The 27,992-nt window shown below is 38.7% G+C and overlaps 2 protein-coding genes across 3 annotated transcripts; one reads left to right on the plus strand and one right to left on the minus strand.

The window, feature by feature from the left end:
• Window positions 1-982: 982 nt before the first annotated feature.
• Window positions 983-5,069, minus strand: LOC134632264 (cytosolic 5'-nucleotidase 1B). The gene is made up of 6 exons (XM_063480926.1): window positions 4,915-5,069; window positions 3,736-3,852; window positions 2,614-2,749; window positions 2,407-2,529; window positions 1,928-2,058; window positions 983-1,833 (listed from the first exon to the last, which is right to left on the minus strand). Exons 1-6 carry the CDS (start codon window positions 4,948-4,950, stop codon window positions 1,594-1,596), a joined length of 783 nt encoding a protein of 260 aa, XP_063336996.1. The 5' UTR covers window positions 4,951-5,069; the 3' UTR covers window positions 983-1,593.
• An 88-nt stretch (window positions 5,070-5,157) lies between these two features.
• LOC134631106 (GRAM domain-containing protein 4-like) lies at window positions 5,158-26,677 on the plus strand. Of its 2 annotated transcripts, XM_063479093.1 has the most exons (20): window positions 5,158-5,378; window positions 13,092-13,333; window positions 13,424-13,523; window positions 14,070-14,190; window positions 14,700-14,761; window positions 14,892-15,024; window positions 15,407-15,432; window positions 16,139-16,230; window positions 16,387-16,478; window positions 17,088-17,136; window positions 17,288-17,359; window positions 17,444-17,487; window positions 17,604-17,713; window positions 18,757-18,911; window positions 19,107-19,124; window positions 20,773-20,920; window positions 22,253-22,346; window positions 23,070-23,160; window positions 23,606-23,674; window positions 23,923-26,677. In XM_063479093.1, exons 2-20 carry the CDS (start codon window positions 13,151-13,153, stop codon window positions 24,028-24,030), a joined length of 1,767 nt encoding a protein of 588 aa, XP_063335163.1. In that variant the 5' UTR covers window positions 5,158-5,378; window positions 13,092-13,150; the 3' UTR covers window positions 24,031-26,677. The 2 variants fall into 2 exon arrangements, with proteins under 2 accessions (XP_063335163.1, XP_063335164.1); XM_063479094.1 differs by lacking the exon at window positions 19,107-19,124 and having other exon boundaries at window positions 23,923-26,676.
• Window positions 26,678-27,992: the final 1,315 nt, after the last annotated feature.

The following is a 27,992-nucleotide window of genomic DNA, read 5'->3' on the forward strand; positions in this document are numbered from 1 at the left end:
TTACAGTTTTGAGGCTCTAAAAAAATATTAGTAGAAAGTGAAATTGTTATATTACATTTCAGCAACAATAAGACATCGATAAAATGCCTGGAACACAGCACACATTAGATCTGCTATTGCACAGATTTTTACATGTTAAGAATTTGACTCACTGGCCACTTTATTAGATACATGTGTTCAACTGCTAATGAACCCAAATATCCAATCAATGAATTACACGGCAGTTACTCAGTGTAAACCAGATGACCTGCTTAAGTTCAAGCATCAGGATGAAGAAGAAAGAGGATTTAAGGCACTTTTTTGACATTTAATGGTTTTTGTTGCCAGACAACTGAGCATTTCAGAAACTGCTGTTCTGCTGGGATTTTCCCCACAGTAGGGTTTATAGAGATGGGTCCAAAAAAGAGAAAATATAGTGTATTCATAGATGCAGAACACCTCTGAATACACATCACGTCAAACCTTGTAGGAGCTGAGAACCACACCATGTGCCCCTTCTGTCAGCTAAGAAACTCACACAGGCTCACCAAAACTAGACACAAGAAGAGTAGAAAAAAAAATTGGCTGGTCTAATGAGCCTTGATTTTTTTTTAATCAATTTTAAATCATGCTTTTTATTTGTTTTTGTTTTTTAATATCTCTGTAAAGCACTTTGAATCACCTTGTTGTTGAATTGTACTATATAAATAAACTTGCCTTGCCTTGATTTCTGCTGAATTTGGATGGCAGGTCAGAATTTGGTGTAAACAACATGAAATCATGAAACCATCCTGCCTTGTGTTGGTGTGGTGTGGGGGATATTTTCTTCGCATAATTTGGGCTCTTTAGTACCAACGAAGCATTGTTTAAATAACTACTTGAGTACTGTGTACCACACCATGATTCAAATCATTTTCCAACTGATTTCCACAAATATCAGAAGTCTAGTGGAACATCTGATGCTGATTTGAATTAAAAAATATTTTTATAACATCAGAAAACATTGATTTCACTCTTTTATTTTGAAAAAAAAAAAAAAAGAGCAAACAGAACAAACTAAAGTAATTTTTGTTGTCCCTGCATGAACACAAATAAGAGAAGTAGCATGCCCAGCATCCCAATCAGTCACAGAACAAAGAGCAGACCACCCTGCACCTTAAAAACACAACCCAAAAACAGTAACAGTAATCAGGGACATGATGAATTCTGAAAACACTATAACGGTATGACTTTCAGTGATGTCAAAAAAAAATTGGGTAACAGACTTAAAGGTTCATTTTTTTTCTTATTTCTTAGGTATGTCAAAGTGTTACACTGGCAGCATAGTCATATATATATGAAACCTGTAAGGCCTGAGTAACACAGTAAGTTATTCAGAGCTCTTTTAGCTCAGTTTAAACAAACTGTTTGCTACTTTTTCTCAGAACTATATGACTTCCGGTGATAAGCAGGGCTTCACATTCGCTCCCTCGCTGGCTTTTTAAGGCTGAATGAGACTGACATGTTCAAGCTGCTAACTCTGAGATCAGTCTGAAAGCTTGGCAGCTTATTTCAAAACACAGTGAAGTTTGTTTTGTTTTTTCTGAAATCCAAGTCATCATCAGTCTGGTCTTCTCAGTTACTGCTAAAACACTCGCTGAGCAGGAAGTGAGGTTGGAGGAGGCGCTTAATGGGACCACGTGGGGCCCCAGCCAGGCAGTATGCTTCATCTGCATTCACGCCGAGGGAGCGTAGCGTCCGCAGAGCATCCCCGCAGCTTTCCCTGCCTCCCCGCGATGTCACCAGGGCAATGCTGATGGGGCTGTCAAATGGACCAAACCTCCCCCGCATCTTGCCGATTTGAGCCGAGAAGCTCTGCAGGGCAAGAATATGAATTATCCTTTTAAAATCTCACCAAATACACAACAAAAGGTACAGGGGACGCATGAGTGGTTGCCACTGTTTGTACCTGAGCAGCTTGTTTGCTTGCCAGTGCTGGTCCAGCTTCCGACTGGACCACGGCGTCCCCGCAGAATAAAACTCTGAGCTGCTCTGTTGGACAGGAAGCTGTGTGCTCATCCAGCAGCACAGAGAGAACACCTGGACCAATCACAGCACACACATACTCCTTATCTACTGTCTGATAAATCAGAAAAATATGAGCTTGGAACAGAACAACGGTGTCCTAAAAACATAAAGTTGGCAAAATTGCAAGAAAAAGCTGAAGGTAAAGGCTGGAAAAATTTCAAGATGAAATTGAAATATTTCTTCATTGCTTCTGGCAGGCTGAATAGATATGCATAAAACAGCAAAATAACAGTTCAAAGAGACTCAAAGAGACTCACTTGTGGAAGTAGAGTGTATTATTAGCATGCAGCCGTGGAGCTTAAAGCACTGACTCCAAACCTATTTAGCTGAAAAGGGGTAAGTGAAAAAAAATGTACTGACCTTTCTGTGAACCCTGCAATGCCTCGTTTCTGTTCGTTGTCAGAAAGAGGTGCACGTTATTGTTCAGCAGATTCTCCATAAAATCCTCCTCGTTGGAAAAACAGAACCTGCTGACCTTGAGACCTGCAGGATAATGCCAAGAGAAAGTATGAGCAAAACTCCAGACTCAGACTGAGATCTCTCTCCTGAAGGTTGAAGTGCGTTTACCATGATGTCTGATGCTCTCCGTGATGCGGGAGCTCTGCTGCTGCTGCTGGCTCTCAGTGGTGATCAGAATGACATCAAACAAGAGCGACTCGGCAGGATTTTCCTTCAGCAGACGTTCATTCACTTTCTGTAGTGCCTGTAGCGCCAACATAAGCATAAACTGATCTGAAAGTCAACTTTAAAGTACCACTTTATTCATATTCTATATTTTTATTATTCTATATAAATTACATCTTTTAATACTTTTGAATGGTGAGTCTCAGCTCCAATCACATGAATTTTTACTGAAGACAAAGTACATAAAAGTCCTCATAAGTAAAGTTGTGGTCGGAACTTTACATTCACTCATCACAGGCATGAATGCAATGGGAATTTAGGGGTTTAATGATTTCTTTGAAATGTTCTTTTGCCAGGGTGGAATGATTGCATGGCACACATTTTCATCACTTAAAAATTAAAAACAAAAAAACAAACAAGAATTTGGTGCACAGGTTTGAATTTTGGGGGGATTTTCTGTAATCCACAAAGGATCAAAAGTATTATATAGTTTTCATGTGATAAGGCCAGTTTAAATAACTGTATGTATGTACAAGTCACTTTTCTATGTCATCACTGTGCCAGGGTCTGTGCGAAGGTCCAAATTGTGACTCTTAGAATATAGAAAATTGGTTAGGGTGTTTAGGAACAACCCACAAACCAATAAGGCTCAAGCCTGCCATGGACTGCATTATTGAAACACCACCGTCACTGTCCACAGTAGCTGCATGTATGTGTATAGCTGAACAAAACAGTTCAACAACAATATTAAAAGTTTAAAATTATCTGATACACCAATCAGGCATAAGATTATGAACTCTGACAGATGAAGTAAATAACACTGATTATCCATTCATCATGGCATTTGTTACTCTTGGGATAAATTAGGGCTCACTACTAGTGCAGTCATCTTTGTAGTTTTTGATCTAAGAATGTTGACACACTTAAAATACATGACATCAAATAAATGGATCTAGTTCTTAAAATGTATAATCAATTTGCACCTATTCCTATAATAATTTGTAATTCCTATAATAACTAATTAGAAAAAAAAACATAAATGAATGTGGGTTGCTGGATTCCGACCTGCAGCAGAGGAAAAGCTATGCCCCCAACGTACAAGCCATCGGGGTCCTGAGCTCCTCCTGATTCAAACACTGCATGGGACGTCACTGCAACAACCACTGGGCAGTCAGCCTCTTTCTGCAGAGGAGAGACAGAATGTTTACCTTTATCTTTTTTTATTCACATTTAAATAAGCTAGGGTGGCTTGTGTTTTTCACACTGGAAGTAAAACTCATGAATTATGAGGTAACGGATAGTGTAAATTCCATGGAAACAAAAGCACCTCGAAACTGTTTCACTATATTGCTTTTCAACAACTAAATAAACATAGAACTAACTGATAAAAAGCAACATGAAGTTACCAGAAGATAGACACAAGAATGTGAGACAATATGATTATGACTTTTTCCATTAAAAAAAAAAAATATATATATATATCAATATTTATATGCAGATAAATGTATGTAGGGAAGCACCATGCTAACGTTTCCTCACTGTCACTGCAGAATTAGTTTCTTTTTTCTTTTTGTTTTTATATGGTTATTAATTTGATCTGTGATTTAAGCCTTCTTAACCTTTATTACAAGACGTACAAATTTTGAACATTAAGTAAAATAAATAATAACAACAACAATAATGACAGAGTGCATATGTTCCATTTTTATAAGGTGGTCCGGCATTCGTTTATTCATTCACTCACAAACTACAAAAAATAAATAACAATGAAAAAAATGATTTGAATCTCAAGTTTCAAATTCGACTCTAACGAAGTACATTTATGTGGTGCATTTATGTGTAACGTAAGGCTTCGTTATGTGGTTCTGAATCTCTCTGAACTATTAGAAACAGCAAGATGCAGGCGGACAACTTTCTTAGCAACACCTTTACAACAACACCAACACTTCCCGTGCACAGCCCCATTGACACTTCACCAGCCACTCAGAAGCCAGGAAATCCTAGAACACCTTTGTATATCAAATGACATATACATTTACCTCAACACTTTATTGCAAAGGTCAGAGATTGCACTAAAATACGTGTTCATTTGACCGGACTCTGGTGGAAAACGCTTTTAGAAGAAACAGATATAATACAGTACAATGAGATATTTCTAGTGTTGCAGTTGGGTGGGAGGTGAATTTGTGGCATTACATGTCTGGACATGCAAATGTTAAATATACTTCCTCGAGTGAGTCTTACCTCTTTCACGTCGGTCTTCTGATCTGTGGAGACCATCTCGGTTGTTTTGTGTTTTTTAAGTTGAGTACCCCAACCTGCTCGCCGTCACTACAGCAAAAACTCAAATTAATATAGTTTAAATTCCCCCAGAAACGAAGAACAGAGTTTTGGTTCCGCCTCGACGTAGGTTTAACGAGGACAGCGTGATGGCGTCACTTCCTTCTTAGGGTGCCGCTTGCTCACCCCGCCCACAGAAGTGATTATTGTGTCCGATGGAGCAACGCGGTTCGGTTAAACACCCTCACAGGCCCCCACATCTGGATTAATTGTGAGGACGGAGGAGAGAGACAGGCGTAGAGCGTGTCTCAGTGGATTCTGGTCCGATTTACATCGGCTCAGGAGCGGGTTTGACCCGGTTTCCAGTGGGCTTGGATCGCCGGGAAAAACAGAAAGAAGGGAAAGTTTGCTTCATCTTTGCTCTCATGGTGAGACACTTCTTCGCCCTTTGCTTCTTTTCTTCGCACTTCACTGTTAGGATTCTCTTTATATCTTCTCTGGAGTGTCCAGGTGTGCCCAACCTGTGCTCCGCGGACCGACCGGTGCGCTTTCTGTAGACTGCAGCTAATTGGCTGTCACACATTAAGGTGGGAGGGTAATGGGAAGTCTTAAAAAACTCTTAATTAGACAGCGAGTTAGTAATTTAATCTACTACATGGGTACTAAACTACCGGGCAGCTATCTTTTCTTGTTAAATTATTGTTGTAGTCATTTGCACAAAGCACTTGTTTTCAACTTTCAAATGTGCAAATCTGTCATATTCCTTTGTTATACAGATAGTAAAATGAATATTTGGTTTTGGTTTTGGACTGCACCTGTTTGGGGCTGTTTGTTTTTTTTAATCCTTGTATATGATGTAAAAAATCATTAACAGAGAAAATAATCAACAGTCCAATTAATAATTACATGATTGTTATTTAGACCCTCCAATGTAGTAAAGGAGTTATTTAATTTTCCTTGAAACTTGTCTTAAATGGTATAAAAATGTCATTTTAAGACTGGAATGAAACTTGATGATGATATAAAAATACTTTATTAGATAGAAGTAATTTGTAGCTTTTTAACCCTTGAACTTATTCTTTGCGACAGTAATAAAGAAACTCCCTTTTAACAGGAAGAAATTTCCATCAGAACTAGGCTCAGGGAGGAGTAGCCAACTGCTGCGACTAGCTGTGGCATGAATAGAAGGAGAAGAGAGATAAAACACACTATGGTAGACAGAAGATGCAATTTAATGACTCGGAGCAGTGGTATATAAACACCAGGGGAGTGAAAAAAGTTAGTGGAAAAGAAATGGAGCTCTATCAGCAAGCTCAGCCTTTAGAAGGAGAACTAAAGAATGGTTGAGGGTGACCTGATCCAGTTCTAACTATAAGCTCTATCAAAAAAAGAAGTTTTAAGACTAATTTTAAAAGTGGAGAGTGTGTCTGGCTCCTGACCCCAAACTGGGAAACTCCACGTGAGAGTTTCCTTTCATCGCTTCAAAGATCTCTTTTAGCGTTGGGATGGGAATGTTGTTAAGGTTGACTTCAGTCAGGCTGAAAGGACCACACAATTTTAGAAGAGGAGAAGACTCTGTTAATGGGCACTTACAGTACTTGCCAGATCAAACTGCTGCAGACTGAGGAGGAGCACATTTTATTCTTCTACAAAAATAAAACAATTTACATGTTAGGTATTGTGTAGTTTGTTGTACCCTTTGTTTTTTAATGGGCTCTAAAATATATTTACCTTCATGATCAGTTATTAAATTAATCAAATGCTCTAAATAATTTGAAAAATGAATGAAATCTCTAAACTTGATGTTAAATACTTATTTTCTTAAATCTAATTTTTAATTAGGAAAATTAGTTGAAAATGATCAAGTTAACTTTTCGAGATATGACTTCATCACCATTACTACTGTTTGAAAGATGGAGTCAAAATCTTCCTCATGGTTTTGAAAATCTATAGATTATTTTAGAAATCGAGTGTTCTATCGATTATTCCATCAGTTGATTGAATAATCGGATAAGAAATAATTTTGTCTTATTAGTGAGCAATAATGAATAGCAAATGAATTTGCAATTGTATTATCATGACAACTTAAAGTGTCATCACTTTGCCAAGTTCTGGGAGGACAGCCAATCTGTTACTCTCAGAATGCAGGAAATTGGTTTGGATGTTCAGGGACCAGCCCGGAAATACCAGGCCTCATGCCTGCCATGTACTGGAAACTGCTGGAACACCAGTGTCACTGTCCACAGTGAAGTGAGTTTAATGGAGGGCCAAAAAATTCAAAAGCTTGACAAAACAAAACACCACCCATCCAAGCAATCTCGACAACCAGACAATATCGTGCGCTGTCCAGTTCATTAGCACACGATGGCCAACTCGGTTGCCTATGAAGCATAGAATGAACTGAGGACTAGATTACACCGTGTCACGACGCCTCCGTTTAGATTTCATGATTCATACCCTTTAACTTTAATCTCAGGCCACAAGTGAGTGCATATAATGTAGGATAATGGAAAAATAAATACCCGATTTGTTTTCATCATCAAAACATTTCTATACATTTTCGATATATGTGTAAAATATTATTAACAAGATAATATGTAATCTATTTGCATGGTAATGGGGAAATCCTTTTCCAACAGGAGCTTAAAAAAAGTTTGCATTGTTATTGCTGAACATAAGACTTGGTGCTGATAAGCACATTAAAGAAATCAATTCGCATTAGGGGAAGCTGGACGTAGATTTCTTTTACAGAGTTGGATGGTGGTTATTAACAAACAGTACTTACACTGTAAGTGCTGCATGAGATGAATTTAACAGGAAGATTTGGAAGGAAATCATTTTCTCTGGATTTGATTATATCTCTGTTGGCAGAATTCAAAAATGAGTATTTTACTTGTAATGAATTCATTTTACATTACTGTTACATTTCAACAAAATAATCTAATTTATAAGATAATGAAATAACATCCATTTGCTTCTGCTTATCCTTGCCCGGGTCACGGGGCAATAAGATGATAAAAATAACACATAAAGAGGGCTCATTGTATTTTCTGTTGACTTCCAAAAGAGTAGCTGTCTACTTGAGCCTTCATGCATACTTTTGATCCTGTGTAGATTACAGAAACTCAAAAATAAATGTAAATTTGTGTCATTAAAGATGAATGCTGCATTATCATTCCATTACGCAAAAAGGACATTTCAGAGAAATCATCAAAAGCCACGAATTACATGACTTTCATGCCTGTTATGAGCGCATGAAATCTTCTGGTCACAACTTTACTTTTTCCTGTGAAAATCTATAAAAAAGGTGCAGAGTACATAGTTAGCAAAATGTCCCCTAGAGACAAAATAACCACATCCATGGGAAACACTAGGTTGCAGTGAATAGGAATTATGGGTTGATCCATTAATTTTTCTACTGCTTATCCAGGTCAGGTCACATTGATTAGAAGTACTGAAAAATGTGATGTCATAATAAATAAATCTAGGCTTTATCACTCCAAACAGATTTCCTTTATAATCTCATCTTTTGGATAGTATTAAAGGTGTTAAATTTATCTCTGTGTTACCTGCAAAAGGTCAGAAAAAGTCTGTTTCTGCTCCTGCTTTCTGTTAGGTGCTAATCTGTGCGGTAATAATTAGAGGCTCCCAGACAGCAGTCAGTGCCTTTGTCTGTCAGTCATTGTGCAGTCAGTACTGTCTGTTCAGACAGTAACCAACAGAAGCAGGCAGACCAGTCGGACTGCTCGGTGATCTTCAGGCTGAACACACCTTCAGCCATTGCTGTAGTTTAGAGCAGGGCTCTAACGTCTGCTGAGGACGTTCATGTGTTGTGATCACACACAGGAGATTCTGGTTTCAGTTTAGATTTCTGTGAGGGTAGTGATTCACATCATGGGCTGAGCTTTGACATTATTGCAGGTGATTTAGAATATTATTATATTATATTTTAATATTACATGTAGAATAATATACTTTAAAATTTTTGTTATTAAGTTTAAAACTTTTTATTAGATGTTTGCATTTTAAAAGAGAAAGAATCCGCTGAAGCAAAGCTATGTGGGATTTAACTGTGTTATTCCTTGGTGGCAGAGTGGTGTGGTGGTTACCACTGTTGCCTCACAGTAAAGCCTAGATTATTCTTCTGTTGCTGATACAGACACGTACAGCTGGAGACCAACAGCTGAGTAGCTCATTCCTGTTATACTTCTTTGATGTCTGCTTGAGTTCCTCACACAGTCCAAAGAAATGCAAGTTAGGTTAACTGGAGATTCTGATTGGAACATTCTGAATGTGGATGGCTGATATTTTGTTGGCCCATTAGTGACTTGTCCAGGGTGTAACCTGCCTCTGATCCTATGACAGCAATGATAGACTCCAGCTGCTCTGGGACGCTGAAATGGAAAAGAGGCTGATGTGTGTTTGTACCTTACCACTTCAAAAACGGAGTCAATTTTAGTTTGATTTTGGCTACATTGAGATTTTCAAGTAGTGATTTACAACCAGTCAGACTTAGGACCACATTTTCTTATGTCTTTGATTCACTGGATTATTTAATAGTTTTTACCAATCACACCACTCAGTGGAAAATAGCAAAGAATAGCCCTTTATTGTCGTCTATATGTGCAGTGAAATTGTGGGTGCTCCACACCAGCTGGCCAGGAATAATATATGAATAGTAAGACAGCAGGAATAAATAACAAACATGAAAAATGTAGTGCATTGTCTACCAACTGGAAAGTTGGTGGTTCACTTCCTGGCTCTTCCAGTCTGCATGTTGAATCCTTGGCAAGATACTGAACCCCGAGTTACCCCCAGTGCATCCTTGTGTGATAATGTTAGTCAGAGTGCTTAGATATCGATAAAAGTGCTTATATGAATATGTGTGTGAAGAGAGTGCAGTTAGTGCTCAGAGTAGGAAAACTCTGAAGGATTACCTCTGCTACTTTCTGTTTGGAGCTTGCATGTTTTTCTGTGGTAGGGTGGGTTCTCTCTGCCTTCCTCCCACTCTCCAAAGACATGCACGTGAAGTGAAATGGTGAGTCTAAATTGTGAATGTCAGTGTGCAGATGTCTGTCTCTGTGTGGTTGCCCTGGAACAGCTGGAATAAGCTCCGGTCTTCTCTTTTTATACTCTGAATTAAAAAGTGGAAGAGGTTGGATGGATGGATGTTCTTGGGCTTCCTTCTTATAGAAACAACAAAGTCCCAGTTAATTGTGTTTTCTTCTTGCATAGCAGACATATTTTGATGGACACATAATTTTCACTACAGGTAAATATCAAATTTGATTTCTCTTTAAAAGCATATCGACAATCTTCTTTGGCTTCAAAAGTAACAAATGGACCCAGATCATAATTAGCGGCTTAAAAGATTAGTTAAACATTTACAGAAACATGTCTATGGCTTAGATAAGACAGTCAGTGTTGAGCCAGGCAAAATGATTAGTCAGTTTATCGATTAGTAGGTAGTAAACTTGAAATCTTCATGTTTAAATGATGTTGATGATGTTTTATGACATGTAATAGGTATAGAAGTTAAATGATTAATCAAGAAAATGATGGGCTGATTAAAAGCTGAGTTCTGGATCAGTACGGTTCTTACACTGTCCAGACACAACGTTAGAATACTGAGTTGGTTGGTCATAATGTTGGTGTACATTTGTATAATTAATATGAGTCACATGGAATTAAATCCCAATTTTTAATCTGAGTGAGCTGGTGAGCTGGCATAAACCAAGAGTCCAAGTTTTACAAGAGATGGCACAAAACCTGCAGCCAGTTCTGTTTTTAAAGAGCAGATGATGAAACAGTTCTTCCTCCTCCCAAAACAAACATTTAACTTTGTGACTTCATGTCGGTAGCATGAAGTGGACTCTCCCTTTATAAACATGCAGGAGACTGTGATGACTTAAGCGCTGTAGGAGCTTCACACACAGGTCAGTTATCAGAGTTAATAGTAGAGCGGAAGCGAACATGTTCAATTTATTTTAAATTTGCATCTTTATGTTTTCCTTGTACTTGGTTTAATTTAATTTGCAGCCCTGATGTGCTCTCCGTCCTCATTGCTAAAAAACCCAGAGTTTAGAGTTGCATGGGTTTTCCATGCCAGGCATGACTAAAGAGTTCTTTGCTGTTTAGATTTAAAAAATAAATACAAATGTGATTGTTTTTATTATTTATTATTTTTAAATTAAACAATCCACTTTGATTTTGTTTGATTCAACAAGTGTGAGCATGCTGAAACAGATATGTTGAATATTGTAAACCTCCTAGATACCAAAAACTGCTGTTCCTAATTATAAATAGGCTGCAACTAATGATTACTTTAGTAGTCGTCTAATCTGCTAATTTTCTTCGATTAGTCTATTAGTCAACGACTAGCCCTTATCTCTGCTTGTTCTAAGCTGCAGTACCTCGCTCGTTGTCATGACTTCAGCAGTTTGAGAGGTGCACAAGCCTCTTTTCAGGACAAACTCATCTATACACCTTTGCTTAATGCTAGTAAAAAAAGAACAAAACAGAATTAGAAAAAACTGTTATTAATCACAGATAGGCTAACATAAACATTACTGTACAAACATGACCCATTCAGAGTCGACATCACAGCTGGTTTTAAATGGCATTTTAAATGCTCGTGCACTGCAGTACTGCTGTCATGGAGGGAAGGCTCTGCTTTGCTAAATCACTGATTATGGTGACAAATGGTGATAAACAGCTGTCTCCATCCATCCATCTATTGATGTCACTTCCGGACCACCGTCTTTCAAACCACTCTCCGTGTATCTTGGCGACTTGTAATGTTTTTTCTCGATTTACTAAATCTTAAGTGGTTTTTGAAATTTGTAATTCCTGCTTGACACCCTTTTCAACTCTAATGGTACAACCGCTGCTAACCAACACGCCCTGAAGCCTCCTGACTTGGTTCGTCTGCTACCAAACCTAGCCTGGGTAGCCTGGTTTTTAGCCTGTCTGTCAGCTGTTTGCTGCCCTCAAGCCATGGCTGTCTGTCATTGCCTACCGGCATGCTCACAGTTACAAGAGGATATCCAGCGACTGAAATAGGATCTTAGGTAGAGGGAGGAGCTTATCATGGAGTTTTCAAGGAAAGCACCTGGTTTCCCAACACGTCTTCTGCAGTGGGAAATTGGCAGCTACTCTGCAGTGCTCGGTCCCAGCAGCTCACTGTGTTGACACACACACCTGGTCCAGTTCGGCCAACCCTGGAGAGGAGCCAGCCATCTCAGCAGATCTCCTGGCTCTGGCTGATGAGATGTGGCTTATCCTCAGGACGACGCCAAAATCCCAAGTTTGCTCTATGTCCTGCAACTCAGAGCCATGGGTTTTAGTAAAGGGTAACAAGGGTATCTGGTGACACCCAATGGGTATCTAGACACCCATTCCATCTATACCCAGAGGCTATTCAACTGGTGAACAAATTTTACACACTGGAAAATGTGGATGCACCATGCTTCCAAGTGCAGGACGGCCTGAGTGGCCATATGGTCCAGAGTGGGATAATGCTTCTGCCTCCCAGCTACCGGAGATGTCCCTCAGACCGGCGACACTGGGGACTGTTTGGACTCAGAAGATGGGATTGCTGCCCGATGGGGATGCTGCTCTTTCACTGACTGGCTGTCACAGGTGTGTCCCCACCTGGGCTTCCTCGCCACCACTCCTCCTGGCTGCCTGGCTCGAGCACAGACCCTAAGTCATCTCCTTCGTCCAGAAGCCGGGCATCTGCGTTTAACTCTGCCAGTTACTGCTGCTGCTACTACTGCCCCCAAAGCTGCCCATGTCTCCTGGATTTGTGAAGCACCTCACAAACCCACAGACATCGGCTATCTGAATAGGAATCCTATTCAGATATCCACACCATATCAACCTGTTCCTTTTGATGTGGAAAAGTAGTGGCTCTACTCTGAGCCCTGAATGATCAAACTCCTCACCTTATATCTAACGGGGAGCCCAGACATCCTGGGAAGGAAGCTTATTTTCCAATTGTGACCATAGGTGAGGGTGGGGATGTAGATTGACTGGTAGCTTCACTTTCATAGTCAGTTCTCTCTTTTGCCACTGTGGACCAGTAAAAAATACACAGATAAGTGGTGCAGCATTTGCAAATTGGTTCTTTTTTGTTCTAGTCTTTGCAGCTGGGGGGCTAGTCATGTTCAGGTAGACACTCAGCTCTGTGGTGCCCACCATGTTGAAGCGTTTGGACAGGATCCGGTTCAGGGGACGGCGGGATGAGTTCCTGGATCTGGCTGAGTCGCCCAACACATCCGACACAGAATGCAGTGAGGAGGTTGTGATTAAACCTCGCGCCTCTGTCAGAGAGACAGAGGAGGTGAGGGAGGCAGAGGTGGAGCCGCAGGGTGATGCTCAGGTGCAGAACCACACAGAGAAAATCAGTATTTTTACTTTTTTTTTATGTTATGGTATGTTGCTTATTATGTTTTCTTCTGCTCTCTCTAAGGCTGGTCCAGGATCTTTTTCTGCAGCTCTGGATGACAGGACAGATTTAAATGAGGTTAAAGGTCACTTAGAAATTGCCTTGTTGGAGAAGCACTATTTGCGTGAGTATTCTGTGAATTTTATCTTCATATGTCAAGTTTTATTTTGAAAAAATAACCAATGAACTTTAGCTCAGCAAGGTCAGATTTACGTAGACAAAGCAGACCAGGTGCCAGGATTTTTGTCAGGTCTCTTTCCTCTCGCTCAAATCAGTTAAAAAAAGTTTGTCAGAATCGCATTCAAACAAGTGTAGTTCAAGTCTTCCATCCATCAGCTTTGTAGAAACTGATGAGTCGACATCACAGCTCTTCAGTTGTCAGTTCATTGTAAGCGTCAAACATCCCCCAGTACAGTCCCGATAGCGCTCTGTAATCAGTCAATATTTGGCCTTTTATGTAACACACACACAGCTATTAATAACCCTGCTGACCTCATTTGACACGCATGCAGAGAGATTTTGGTGAATAAGCCATTTGTGCCCGCATCCTCAAAAAAATACTAATCGTATTAATAGGAATAAAATAAAGTTTCTGTCACCTACGTTGTCATGCTTCAGTTTCACTATTATAAGTTTAGCACTTTTAACTTCCAGTGTTTGTCTGTTTCAGAGGAGGAGCTGAGAAAACTTAAAGAGGAGTCCAATGTGGATTCGCTGAAACAGGAGTTAGAAAAGGAGCGCTGCAGACGCATCGAGCTGGAACAGAAAATCAATGATGCCCTGAGATCCAGGCTAGTTGTATATATATATATTTTCCTATTTTCATATATTAAAGGGAGCCCGTTATATGCACTTTGAGTCCACTAAAGGTGATTTTAGTGTTTCATAATCAGTTTTTTCTTGTACTGCGTCCCTCACGTCGTCTTCTGTCTAAAACAAGCCATTATAATATTTCCCATTTAAAACCATCTAACTTTTAAGACATTTTCCCCTGATTGGATGTCAGTGTTTAAACAGCACTTGGGTGGGGCTACTGTCCTCACAGCCAGAGCTGTGATGAACATGTCAGATAGGTCTGGTCTTTTTGGTACAATACAAACCCACATGTAGAAGAAGAAAACGGTCTGAACCCTGAGCTTTCGGCTCATGTACCAAAAATCATTATTTGAAACTTTGACCATATTTCTATTTATAAAGTATGTAAAATTTGAGACTAATTAAATTTGCTGAGCTGGACTCAAAGCGGCTTGCTCCTCTGCTTTATGCTGGACTGACACGACACAGTTTCTACCTCTTGCAGACTTGAAGACTCACCATCTCAGACACCTAAAGCTCCGTCTGCTCCTTCAGCTGCTGGCAGTGGTATGGCTGATCTATGCTCTTTCACTTTTTGTAGATGTTCCATCTTTTCACCTTTGTTTGATGTGAAAAGAAACAGAATTAATTGAATGGTCCTTTATTATTATCACAATTGCCTTGTTTCTCCCCTCAGACAAACAGAAGGAGACTCTGGTTGACACCTTATTGAAATGGCTTTATGATCGATTTGGTGTTTATATCGAAGACTTCCGCTTCCAACCAGAGGAGATGACAGTGGAGACAGAGGAACCACTGAGTGCCAAAAGGTCAGAAAACATTCTGAAACTGTCTGTGACAGACTTCTGGATGTTAGCAGAACTGTAATGGTAGAAAACTGAAAACTGACATTATTTGAACTGACATTTTTATTATCATATTAACTTTAAAAATTACATCTTTAAACACTCACACAGACACACACACACACTGCAGTGCTGAGCTTCTCAAGAACTTATCACCTAATCCACACAGTTTTTCCAGCCATGCAAACACATCTGAAACCTTTTATATTTGTAATTGTAAAACTGCAACCGTAACAATAAAGTTACTGAAAAGTATGAAAATCGGATCATGTCTGCTGTGGAGTTATTATAGCCACATAGGTTTTCATTGTGTTCTTTATCATGTTATCTTTTTTATAATCCACAGGTTGACTGAAAACATGAGACGGCTCAGTAAGTTTGCTTGTTTGTTTTTTTTACCAAATGTAATATGCAACATTGTCTGAAGACAGTGAGCTGCACTACTGGGTATAGTGTGCAATAGTACTACAGTAACAGGTCATGTATTTCCTATAAACAGAAGCAAGAGCAAGTGAAACAATGGAGGGCCAAGAATAGATCTTTGTGGGATACGGTAAAATAGTTAATTAGACCATATGCAATAAGTAGACAATATTGTACGTCCCACAGAACATCATTACGTTAAATATAAAAATGTAACTGAATAGATTAGATTCAAGGGGTTAAAACTATTGCATTAACTGATTAGGCAGCAGTGTAGTCATTGTTAGAGTCATTTAATTTTCAGTAGCTCAAGGATAATGGAACATTTGCATAGATATACCCTGTTGTTATTTCATAACTATGTAAGAAGTTAAAACATTTAAATTCAAGGGAATTCTCAATATGTGCTCCACAGAGCAAATAAGGAAACAGAAGGGGACATTTAGTATGTGATAGTCATTAATGAGTTTGGGTTTGAGACAGACTGCATCTCCTTGTTAGCCACGCATCCCATTCACATCTCCAGGACATCAGATATACTAAACCCAAGCCAAATGCATAAACATTCAAATAAGTTTATGCATTTATAGAGCTGATGTTTTCTTTGTCATGATTAAGTCAGCTGATGTCAGTTTGTCTACGCTCGTATTTCCAGAACGAGGATTTAGACCCGTTACCAATTTCATGAGGAACCTTTCTGCCTTATCCAGCTGGTACTCCATTTATACATCAGCCATTGCCTTCATTGTGAGTTCATACACACACACACACACACACACAGTTCAGGTGGTCAACAGTCAATTCTTTTAAACATGGATTGGATCCACCAGTCACAACAGATATAACAGAAGTAGACAGGCTGATTCAAAACTAAATGTGTTTACACCTATGTGATCTCCACAGGTCTACATGTATGTGGCGTGGAATGGATGGGTCATCCCCATGTTCCTGTTCCTCGCCATTCTCCGCCTGTCCTTGAATTACCTCATTGCCAAGTTAGTGTAACCTTTGCTCTCTCTAAGTTAGTCACACAGCTTTTATCAGAACCAGACAAAAGGCAACAGTTTTAAACCAGGTCAAGGTTCAGTACCAAGTCAGTATAGGTAAGGTTTATCAGGAATACTTGTTCCCTTGTCTGTGATGTTTTGTTTTTTTTAACTTGTTGGACAAATATGTTCTTTACTTTTAGAGTTATTAGGAAAATAGCTTCAGTAGATTCTTCAATTTAAGACGCATGTAGTCGTGCCATGGCAAATCTAGTGCAAATTCAGTAGTTAGCATCTTTTTTACATACTTTTTTTTCTTATCTTATCAGTGTATTCATATGTCAGGGTCATGAATTATGTGTTAAGTGAACAGTTGGCCCTTAAGTCAACATACTGACCATTGTAAGAATCTGAAATCGTTAAAGTGCCAGTCGCTTGATGATCAGATGACTGGATCAGAGCTGTTCAATATGAGCAAAAGTTTATTGCAGAATTTTTTTGAATATCTGATTACAGTGGTCTGATGAGAACATCGATTGGTCAGAACAGCATACAAGGCAATGAAGTTCATTATATTTATTATACAGCTCATATTTTCCCATGATTCTCTGCTCTTAGAGGCTGGAGGATCCAGTGGAGCATTGTACCTGAAGTTTCAGAGCCAGTGGTGAGAAATCTCTCTTTATTCTGGCCTCCTCATAATCATTACTAAACATTTTATTATGAAATGACTCGCATAAAACTGTCCTGATGTCCCAAATGGAAACTGTTAAGTTCTTTAATAACAGATATTTGGGATTCTCATTTTGTTTTTTCAGGAGCCTCCTAAGGAAGACCTGACTGTGTCTGAGAAGTTCCAGCTGGTCCTGGATGTCGCTCAGAAAGCTCAGGTGAAATGTGATGGACAGTGAGCGGTCTAAGGTCACAAGTGGTTCTTTTTGACACATTTAATTATTATTGTTATGTCCTTACAGAATCTGTTTGGAAGGATGGCCAACATCCTGGAGAAAATAAAGAAGTAAGCTCTTCTACACACAGTTTCATGTTTCAGCTCAGAAAGAACTGGTGATCCATTTACAGTGCTTCTTTATACTGTGTGTGTGCGTGTGTGTGTGTGTGTGTGTGTGTGTGCAGTCTGTTCATGTGGGTTCAGCCGGAGCTGACTCAGAAGCTGTACGTTGGCCTGTGGTTGGCCTTCATCTCCTCATGCCTGCTCCCGTACAAACTGCTGGGATTCATCATAGGTAAAAAAATAAATAAATAAAAAGTTGATCACCTTCTGTGCTCTCGTTTTCCCCCCTTATTGAGATTTAAATCACTTGTTCTCAGTAAATATCAGAATGAAAGAATATATCTCATCCACTAAAGGAATGGATGAGAAAAGATATTCTGTCTATGCACATGTCTAAAAACACGACAGCTGTGTGAGCACTGAACATTAATGTTATGTGATTAATGTTCAGTCATACCTTCATAAATTCACTGAATATAGGGCTGCAGCTAATATTAAGCTTTTTTTGATTACTTTTTGATGAGCTCCTTGGGGACAAGGTGACATTATTTGAAAGTTCAAAACTTTCATAATCTAATGATATATAATTACAACAGCAAATAGTCCCCTTCAAAGATGATGACACAATTGGAAACACTGAGTGTGGTTAGGAGAGGGAGCTGCATGGATAGAGTGTGCAGTAGGCAACACATATGGTGCCCACTCACTAGCAGAGAATACACTGAAATATTAGCTGTGCTATTCACACATCAGCACAATCCAACATCACACAAAGGGTGTAAGGGTGCATCAGATATCTGTGTTCACATGTGCACTATAAAAGGTGAGGAATCCAGTACACTTGTGAAAACAGCTATATATAACAGGCCAGATGTTCCTGTGATTCTTCTTGATTACTGATTACTGCCTGTTAAAAAGGCATGCAGACCTGCATCTGTGATAAAGATTTCAGACAAGTGTCTATTAAGTCCGACAATGTAGATGAATGCTCATTTTGAAGGAACCTTATAGTTTTGATGGAAATGAACGTTTCTGCTGGGGATGGGTGGGATGGCTGTGGTGAGTCCCTTTAGGGGTCATCACAGCAGATTGTGTGCCTCTGTCCTCTCCTGTCTCTAGCATCCTTTTTAGCCACAGCACCATTCTGCATTTCCTCCTTCAATACATCCATGAATCTTCTTCTTCTTCCTCTTTGCATCTTGCTTAGCAGCTTCTTATTCAACTTTGTTTGTCCAATATATGCACTATAAAAGATTTTTACTCTTTAATTCTCAGGTGTATACGCAGGTATCAAGTTCTTCATCATTGACTTCATCTTTAAGAGTTGTCCCAAGCTGAGGCAGCGCTATGACACCCCCTACATCATCTGGACAAATTTACCCACCGACCTGCAGCTGAAAGAGCGCAGCAACATTATGCTGGGCCGACGAGTGAGTCCAAACTCCCGCATACATCTACACACAGAGCTCAGAGATCTCAGCACCGGGCTGATGTTAGTCTGTGTCAGTTACATGACACAAAGGAACAAACCCTGCAGTAGTGAGATCATAGGCTGGAAAAACCAGCACAGACTGGATCAGCTTGTTACTGGTTCTTACTGGTCTGGTTGTATTTTTCTCTCCCAGCTGTCTGAATGTGAACAGGTAGGATTGTGCGCGCGCGCGCGCGCGCGCGCGCGCGCGTGTGTGTGTGTGTGTGTGTGTGCGTGTGCGTGTGTGTGTGTGTATGTGTTATATTTACAATCACAGTGTAGAGGCCCATAGTGTGTGCTGTGGTGAGAGTTGTGATCAGATATTTTGACTGACATCACTGGCTGTAACCAATCAGCTGCTGAAGTGTTGGTCTGTCTATCTGGTTAAAATCCTCTTAGAGTTGGACGTCCCAACTCGTAATATTACACCTGGTGTACTAGTCAGATTTTCCCACTTTATCTTCAGATGACCCTGTGACCTTTCCTTTAGCTTCACCCTTTTAACAAATGTAGATTTGGCACAAATGTTGTGATTTACCTCCAAGTAAGATCTAATGCCAAAGTTCAGGTAAGAATGCATAAAGTTTTGTTGTCTTCTTTTTCTAAGTGTAAAATAGTTGGAGGTTAAAATGTGCTGTTCAGCTGAGTTGTGACCAACCCATGGGCGCTCTGCTTACGCTGCTGACACGACCAAATCCTCTGGCAGCATCTCAGTGCCAAACACACCTTAGAAGTGTTTTTGCTCCAACTTATCACAGCTGTTTTTATTGAACTAGATCCTAAAAATGTTAGACAGGCGTTTTTAATGTTGCTGACGGATGTATCCTACCCAGTGTTAACAGACACAGTTAATGTTTGTTCCCAACTAATGTCTTGAGCTGCACATACACTGAATTTCAGCCTACCTTCCAGCATACCTGAGTACATCTTTGGGGGGAGTATGGGTGATGCAGCAGCTTAAAACATTTAAAAGCTCTGGTCCTGTGTGACGATTACTGTAAGGGTCAGTGGAAGGTTTCCTGCAGTAAAGAACAGCAGATTAGATATTTATGCTTGCATGTCAAAGATACTGATACCTCTGCTAGAAGCTAATATCTAACTGGACAATTTATGGTTAAGTTCTTTGATTTGGCAGAATTTTCATTCAGATTCAATTCAGAGCCTTCAATTTTCTGTTTTTGAGTGGAAACGTGCTCGTTTTACCTCCAGGCTGAACTGAAATATCCTTATAAAAAATTTTGTAGCAGTATTGGAGGACCGCAACAGGTGAGCTGTTGACTCATCTCTGAATTCAGGTATATGGCTACAGTTTTTCAGATGTCTATAGACACTCATTGTTGTAACCCGTTCCTGACCACCTCTGATTGTGTTGATAACAATTTGAAACAAAAAATTGATTCCTTGTTTTGTGACAGGCTTCTCGTAACAAAATGCCTAAAGGTCACATATTCGATTGGGTCTTTGCTAAGTTGTCTGTTATGTGTAGACGCAACGGTGGTTCATCCTTTGAATATGGTGCTATTTTTATCCTTCAAGGATTCCTACAATAGTGTTAGGTGGCTTAAAAACCAGAAACACATTCCAGTGAAAAAGATCATGTACCAGGACTGCTCTGAGCAGGCAGTGTCCAAAGAAAAATCTGAAAAGAACTGTTGCTCAAGACCAATTTAAAAGCTACAAGAAAGTCCGTCTTACTAGAAGAAAATGTAAAGTAAGGGGTGATTTTGCACTGGACTATACATCTGACTGCGGGGATGCTTCAGACACTGCTACTTGTAGTGATTAGCAAATTGTGTACCTGCTTCTGTCTACCTGCTCAGGTGATAGCTGCTGGGGGCCGAGGCAGCCTCACCGCAGCAGCTCCTGTGGGTGTCAATCGGGATGAGGATGGAGGGCGATACTACAGCACCAAGAGAGGAGCTTTTCATGAGGTGTTTAACCTGCCAGAGAGTGAGCGCCCTCTGACAGGTGAGAATGGAACTACAGGAGAAAATGAATTAATAGATGAATCCTTCTAACTCAGTCTGAAGTGTTGACCCATCATTCTTTGAGGGTCTTATAATGTGCAGTAGATTCAGAAAGGATTCAGACCCTTCACTTTTTGCACATATTATTATTTTATTGTAAATTTAAACAGATAAATTTGACGTTTATGTACACTCTACTAGAGCAGGGCGATATGACCAAAAATATTTATCACGATATACATTTGAAAATTTGCGATAACGATATAACTGACGATATAATTGACGCTAGACAAAATACTTTACAACTCCACAACTTTATTAGTGCAAAAAAAACATCAATGTATTTTCACTTAAACAAGCAGCTGTTTTTTATGTGCATTAAAGTTATATAAAAAATTAACAGTGCAAATGCAAATTCCTTGCTGACAGTTTAACCAAAAGGCATTTCCAGTGGAAATTGGCCGACATATCCTCAGCATAACCATGTATAATATCCACAAAACTTAAAAAGAGGTTATACACACACAATACGGTAATATTATGTTGAAGCACAGTACGTATCACTCCGCGAGGCTCCTGCCTACGATAGCAGCAATACTCCGAAAATCCATCAAGCGGTGCGGCTTCGTAGGCAGGAGCCTCGCAGAGTGATACGTACTGTGCTTCAACATAATATTACCGTATTGTGTGTTTGACAGATTTTCGAGCACCGTGTACCACATAAAATCGTTTCGAGGTCAGTAAACACAACCACAATTCATACATAAGGCACACAGGATTATAAGGGGCACTGTCGATTTTCAGAAAAATCAAAGGATTGATTTTAAGTGTGCCGTATTTTCCAAACAACACGGTAATAACGACGGCCCGCTAGCATGCTCTAGCAAAAATAGTGCTTTGTTGTGTATCTGACGGACGAAAGCTAAACCAGTTCCACACCACTGAAGTTGCAGCATTTTTACAAACCAATTCTGGTTCATCCGTTTCATTTAACGATCCGCTTTCGCCCTTCTTATTCTCCGTCGCCGCCATGCTTTTTCCGCCATGTGCGTATGAAAACAAAGACACTGCGCATGCGCGTTTTACCCATATTCTATCGCAATATTTCATTTTCTCATCGTTGCCCAACCTTATACCGGTATTACCGTGAACAGTATGATATGGCCCAGCCCTACACTCTACTTATACAGGACAAAAAATTGTAACAAGTTTTACAGATGCATAAAAGAATCTAAAACTTAATTATCTATTTGCTAATGCAGTTTAATAGAAAGGACTTTAGATGTCGACTGTTTTCTTACCAGTAATATTTTAATTGTAATGATTGTTTCAGTGTGTGAGACTGGTTGGCGCTGCTGCCTCATCAACAGAGACAGGAAGACACCGACAGACTACATCCGCAATGGAGTGCTTTATGTCACCGAGAAGTAAGTCATCTGGCAGAATGAATAGAGAGACACTGTGTCACATCTCTGTTTATTCACACAGAATGTTTCCTCCTAGAAGTTTGGCACCTGTAAGTAATAAGCAGAGCGAGCGATAACATGTTGAGTACGTCATTTATTTGCCCCGTGTTTGTTTTCTGACGTTGCGCAGCCTCTGCAGCATTTTTGGTTCTGTCTTTGTATGAACATTCAAACAGTAAACTTGCGTTTACTAAAGTATTTCATATGACACTTTTACATTTAAACATAAAGTTTGAATAGCCTAAAGTTGCTTTACCTGAAAAGTTAAAGGTTAAAAAGGTTATTGGCCAAAGGTTTCGGTAAATAGGTGACAAATAAACTTCTGTTTGAAAATGATCTCAGAGGAAAGGGCTTCAGAGTGTAGGAGTACCAACACTGAAGGGTCTCTCCCCAAACAACTAGGGTCTGGTGTGAGGGATGCAGAATAATAAAGACCATAAATAATGAACAGTAGTTACTTCAGACTTCTGGGAAGAAAATAAACTGCCAGGGTGTCTGATGAAAGAGCTGGGCTATTCTTATGTTTGGCTTGTCAGGTAGCAGTATGCAAGTTTCCATTAGGGTGTGTTGCTGATCCTCGGTGGATGGGTGCCATAAATGTTCTGAGTGCTTATAATCTCTTATAATCACCATTGCAGAGCGTTGTAGGAGTGGAAGATAACAGAGTCTCTGCTGTCTTTACAGTTACCTGTGTTTCGAGAGCTCCAGCTCCAGGTCCGGATCCTCAAAGAGGAACAAAGTCATCAAACTGCTCGACATTACTGACATCCAGAAGGTAAGTGTTCACTTTAGAAATATTGTTGATGCTTCCCAGGTTTATAATATTCAATTAGATTACTTTGTGATGTCATTTCCTGATTAGCTTGTGTTTTTGAAGCCACTGTAACTAGCCTGTGTAAACCTTTGAGTGTCTTTGATTAGATTAAATTATTAATTAATTAATTTAAAAAAAAAAAAGAAAGAAAGAAAGCAAACATGTCATTTCACTAGACTGCAATGTTAGTTCTTAGAAAAGTCTTATTGGAGTAAAAACCTGAAACAAAAAGTGCTGCAGGTACTGAAGCTGCTTTTGTTTTCATTTTTTCAGGAAACAGTCTTTTACTTTCTAACATCAGATATTTAAAACTTTTCTAACGTTCGCTCGTGTCTGCTCTTATTGCATATGTGTTTGCCTTGCATTGGTCTGAATTTGCTCTGATCTGCTCTGTTGTTTCTCACAGTACAAAGTTTTGTCAGTGCTGCCTGGATCTGGGATGGGGATCTCCATTGCGACACCATCCACCCAAAAAGTAAGAGCTCAGTTCAGAATAGCAAAGAAACTAAAATTGTTTTTACTCATTTAGAAGAAGCATTTCACAGATGTAAGAATACACTCTGACAAGTAAAAGTACCACTAATAAGTATGAGAAGTGATGTACTCCAAATACTTTAACAGATTTCTATACAGTATGCATTTGTTACAATGATGTGTAACAAGTGTGGCTCTGTTTTCTTTTTGTGTGGAGCCTGGTTCTGATGTTCCTCTGTTCTCTTGCAGCCTATGGTCTTCGGCGCAATGATGCACAGAGATGAGGCATTTGAAGCCATCTACACTCAGTACATAAAGATCGTTACTAAGGCTACAGCTATCAACCCTGAGACATAGTAAGACCTTTGCGATGGCTGCCTTAAACACAAACACCTGAAGGTTCTTAGATGGCTGCTGACTTCAGTTTGAGCTGCTGGTCTTCCCCCATCAGTCACCCATGAAAATAATTCAGTGATAGTATTTTAGTGATTGATATTAAATCAGCTGATTCCAACTAATCACTGATTTTTTTTATTTATTTTTTTGTCAGAATCAGACAGTCTGTTACCAATCACTGTTTCTGATAACAAATTAACAATACCATCCACAAATGAGAGCACTTTACATCCTCTCTAAGGGTTAGTTTACTGAAAAAAACATTTACAAGAATTGCGTCTCTGTTTTTTCATCTCTGATAAACATCTCAGCATTTCACGTGAGCAGACTTGATATTAAATTAAAAGCCTCTTGATAGCTCAAAGGGTTCAATCCCTCCCATAGTTTTTAGGCTTTTATTGTGAAAAGTCTACTGGACGTTTTTGGTTCACACAGTAAAAGCCTGTAGAAGAAGAAGTTTTAAAAAAGCTTACTTTTACTCCCACAGCTACATTTAGCTGCGGTTTATTGGTTCAGGTTTGTCACATGACCGGTTGCAGGCTTCAGTTTACTTTAGTAGCAGCAAATTAAACTGGAAACTTAACTACATTATGTTTTTGTGCTAAAAAAAATGGAATAATAATTTAATTCGCTAGTCTATTAATAAGAACAGTTATTCTCTGCCTGCAGCTTTCCCAATATATTAATTTCTTGCTTTTCTGTGTCTTTATCGATGTAATCTGAACATTTTCAGGCTTTGAACTGTTAATCAGACAAAACACAATGTTTAAAAAAATGACACTGTGCACTCTTGAGAAACCAGAATGGATGTATTTTACTGTTTTCTAATGACTATACAATTAATCTTAGTGGTAGACTTAATTTGGCCTTTACTTACAACCAAACATATTAATCTGACTTATAAACACTGACTGATGGAAGTCGGTCTGCAGGCAAATTATGAAGGGAGGAAACAGAAAATATAAAAAGTAGTTTTTAATCTTGTTCTGATTCTGACTCAATATTTTCTAATTGTATAAAAGAACATAGCAAAAGGTCCATCAAGTCTCTTGCTGACAGTTCAAATCTTCAAATGTTAAGAGAAACTGATACTATTGTTAAATAGTGTCTTTATAGCTTGCGATGCAAACTTAGGTGGAGGGTTTCATGACTGTGTATTAAACCGCTGGCAAACAAATGTGTTTAAACCTCATTATTATACATTGGTGTCTTCAGGGATTTGTAAACAGTATCATCATATGACTCTGTATTGTACTATTGCAACTAAGCCTTACAGTTAATATGTTGGTGTAAAGTGTTTGTATTCTGTATCAATGTTCAGCAGTTATGTGAGCAGTCTTTGACACGTGGAATTTAGTGTAAACCACAGAGTTAGTCTTTTTCTTAAGCTTTGTTTGACTTAGCCAGAAGCTAAGTGGCTAAAGCTAATGCCAGTTTAGCAGTTTATGCTTTCTGTTTTACAATTAATGAGCCACGAAACAAAATCCCACAGGGAACTACAAATGCTACATTTTTGTATTTGTTTGTCATTCGGTTTTCATCAAGCTTAAAGAAGAATCAACTAAAGCACTAAAAAAAGCACTTTTTTCTTTCATTTCTATTATCGGATAACTTTATTTTGGGGTTTTTTTTGAGAATGTCTGTTTTTTGTAATCTGTTGTAAGTGACTTAAAACTTCAGACTAACATTTTTTTTGGAGTATTTTTGTTTTATTTTGGGTTGAATGTTTTGTTTTTTATTTTTTTGTTTTTTATTTTACATGTTCAATTAAAAGCTGTCAAATTAAAAGTTTGAATCCCAAATTGATGTCCATTTTATTTAATATTCAGATTTATGACTTTTGATTGTGGTGTTTTTTGTTTCGTTTTGTTTATGTCTTATTAAAAAAAACTTTAATCTGAAATAATTCATTGACAAAAAATAAACTCTCCAAAATAAGATGTTCTTTTAAATATAAATTCTGACAAATTTAAAAAAAATAAAATTGCACATGAAGTAGACAGCTTCACTTACTTTAGTTTTATCTCACTTTAATTTCCAAATATTTTTACTTTTATGGGTTTTTTTTTTGTTGTTTTTTTTTTATGCCACTTGCTAATACCATCATGCCTCAGCCAAGTACTCTTTAAAAATAGTTTCCTGACTTTCTTTCAGTGTGTCCTGTTTTTGCTCGGGTTTGATTTTTGCCTTGTTGACGTTGTCACTGTGAACATTTTTCTCTCCTCCTTTTGTGTCTTTTGGATTTGAGGTTTTTATAAAATGGTTTCTTGTATGGATAGGTGTAATGTTTTTTAAATTGTGTAATTTCTATTGTTGAAATGTGATGTACATGTGTTTAAGTAAAATCAAATATGGTACCTTAACAGTGTGCGGCTTTTTAGTGCAGTACCTGCATCATGCTTTAGGTGGCATCACATTTGTGCCTAATATATCGGCTTCACAATGCAGGAACTCCAGCAACACTTAAGGGAAGATGAACAACTTTATTGACTGACCAACGTGTTTCGGCTTGTGGCCTTCATCAGGGCCATGAGGGTCAACCCTTAAGTGTTTCTGGAGTTCCTTCATTGTGAATTCTTTCATCCTCTCCCTCCACCTTGGAAGTAGGTGAAGTTGTGCCAGAAATTTTTGCTCTAATATATTGGCTTACAACAGATATCTTTTTTTAAAAGGCCACAAGTGTACATAATAGTCCGATACCAGTCACTTTTAATTTAATTTAACTTTAAAGTATATTGATCAAATGCATAAGTAATTGTAGACTTTCACTGTAAAAGAAAAGATGGCCTAAAAATAAAACAATTTTACAGAGATAATAGTTCTGTATGGTTTTATACTCTGTATAATTTTCATGTACGTATATTTCCAGTGTATTCTGTTTTCAAAGTCATCGTGGACACTAACGGTAATACATTTAGCTACAGCACAACTTGCTCTTTAAACAGTGACCGAAATGTGTTTTCAGATATGCTCTTATGTCTAAGAACTTCAGCTTATTGCAGCTGTTCAATATAAACTTACCACAAACAGTTATATTATTTCTTTGTTGCTTCTTGTTTATTCTTGTTATTCTTATACGGGAAAGCCTGTTTATTTCCCCTTACATGGTGCTACATTTGTCAGGAAAATGTGGGCTTCAGTAGGGGAGACCGGGGATAGTTGTAACATTTTTGACATTTCTGTCTGTAGCTTGGAGCTCTTTTAAGGTAGTGGATTCAAAATGTAATGCAAAGTATTTACATGTCTCTGCTATTAAATAGTGCAGCTATTTTCTCTGCAGCACAATTACCCATTGCATGGTATGGTCTCAAACACAAAGAGTGAAATGTTACAATTAACCCCATAGTCTGGGTTAGCTGTAACATGTCCTGGGGTGAAATGTAACACAATGAAATAAGGGTACTAACAAAACATTAACATGTAATCTTTGTTTATTCAACACATGAATGCACTTAGAGCCATTTATGTAGCTATATGTGTGTGTGACAGAATGCAGAAATCTAGCTTTTGAACATATTCCAACCACCCAAAAAAAGACAAATTATGGAATTTTCTGCAACTGAATATTTCATTAATTTTGGTTGGTCTTCCTTGAGTTTGGCCTCATTGGCTCAGTGGGCATTATAACCTACAACTTGCACCAACTTTTGAACATAACAATGAAGCTGAAAAAATGTAGTTGTGCACCAGCATCACAATTCCGTTACTTTTTATCATGGCTTACCTTGGTGTGGTTTGCAAAGTGCTTCAGAAAGATGAGGAAATCTGTTTCTTGCACCCATCCTGATTTATTTCCACTACCAATACTTCCTACTGGTCCGTCTCTGACACAGTGGTCTGCATAATGTATGTGTGGGAACACAAACAGTGGAGGAATTGTGTTGCCAATGGCATTAACCACATATACAAAGGCGACCAGTGAA

This window comes from Pelmatolapia mariae, linkage group LG7 (genome assembly GCF_036321145.2).
Source record: "Pelmatolapia mariae isolate MD_Pm_ZW linkage group LG7, Pm_UMD_F_2, whole genome shotgun sequence".
Lineage (NCBI taxonomy): Eukaryota > Metazoa > Chordata > Actinopteri > Cichliformes > Cichlidae > Pelmatolapia > Pelmatolapia mariae.

What these genes read in the sequence shown, in the direction of transcription:
- LOC134631106 (XM_063479093.1), top strand. Translation starts at nt 13,151, where the DNA reads ATGTTGAAGCGTTTGGACAGGATCCGGTTCAGGGGACGGCGGGATGAG. An exon ending in AGCCGCAGGGTGATGCTCAG is followed by an intron (nt 13,334 to 13,423) that starts GTGCAGAACCAC and finishes GCTCTCTCTAAG; the next exon opens with GCTGGTCCAGGATCTTTTTC. An exon ending in ATGTCGCTCAGAAAGCTCAG is followed by an intron (nt 17,360 to 17,443) that starts GTGAAATGTGAT and finishes ATGTCCTTACAG; the next exon opens with AATCTGTTTGGAAGGATGGC.
- LOC134632264 (XM_063480926.1), bottom strand. Translation starts at nt 4,950, where the DNA reads ATGGTCTCCACAGATCAGAAGACCGACGTGAAAGAG. An exon ending in AGAAGACCGACGTGAAAGAG is followed by an intron (nt 3,853 to 4,914) that starts GTAAGACTCACT and finishes TCTCCTCTGCAG; the next exon opens with AAAGAGGCTGACTGCCCAGT. An exon ending in CAAGCAAACAAGCTGCTCAG is followed by an intron (nt 1,834 to 1,927) that starts GTACAAACAGTG and finishes CTTGCCCTGCAG; the next exon opens with AGCTTCTCGGCTCAAATCGG.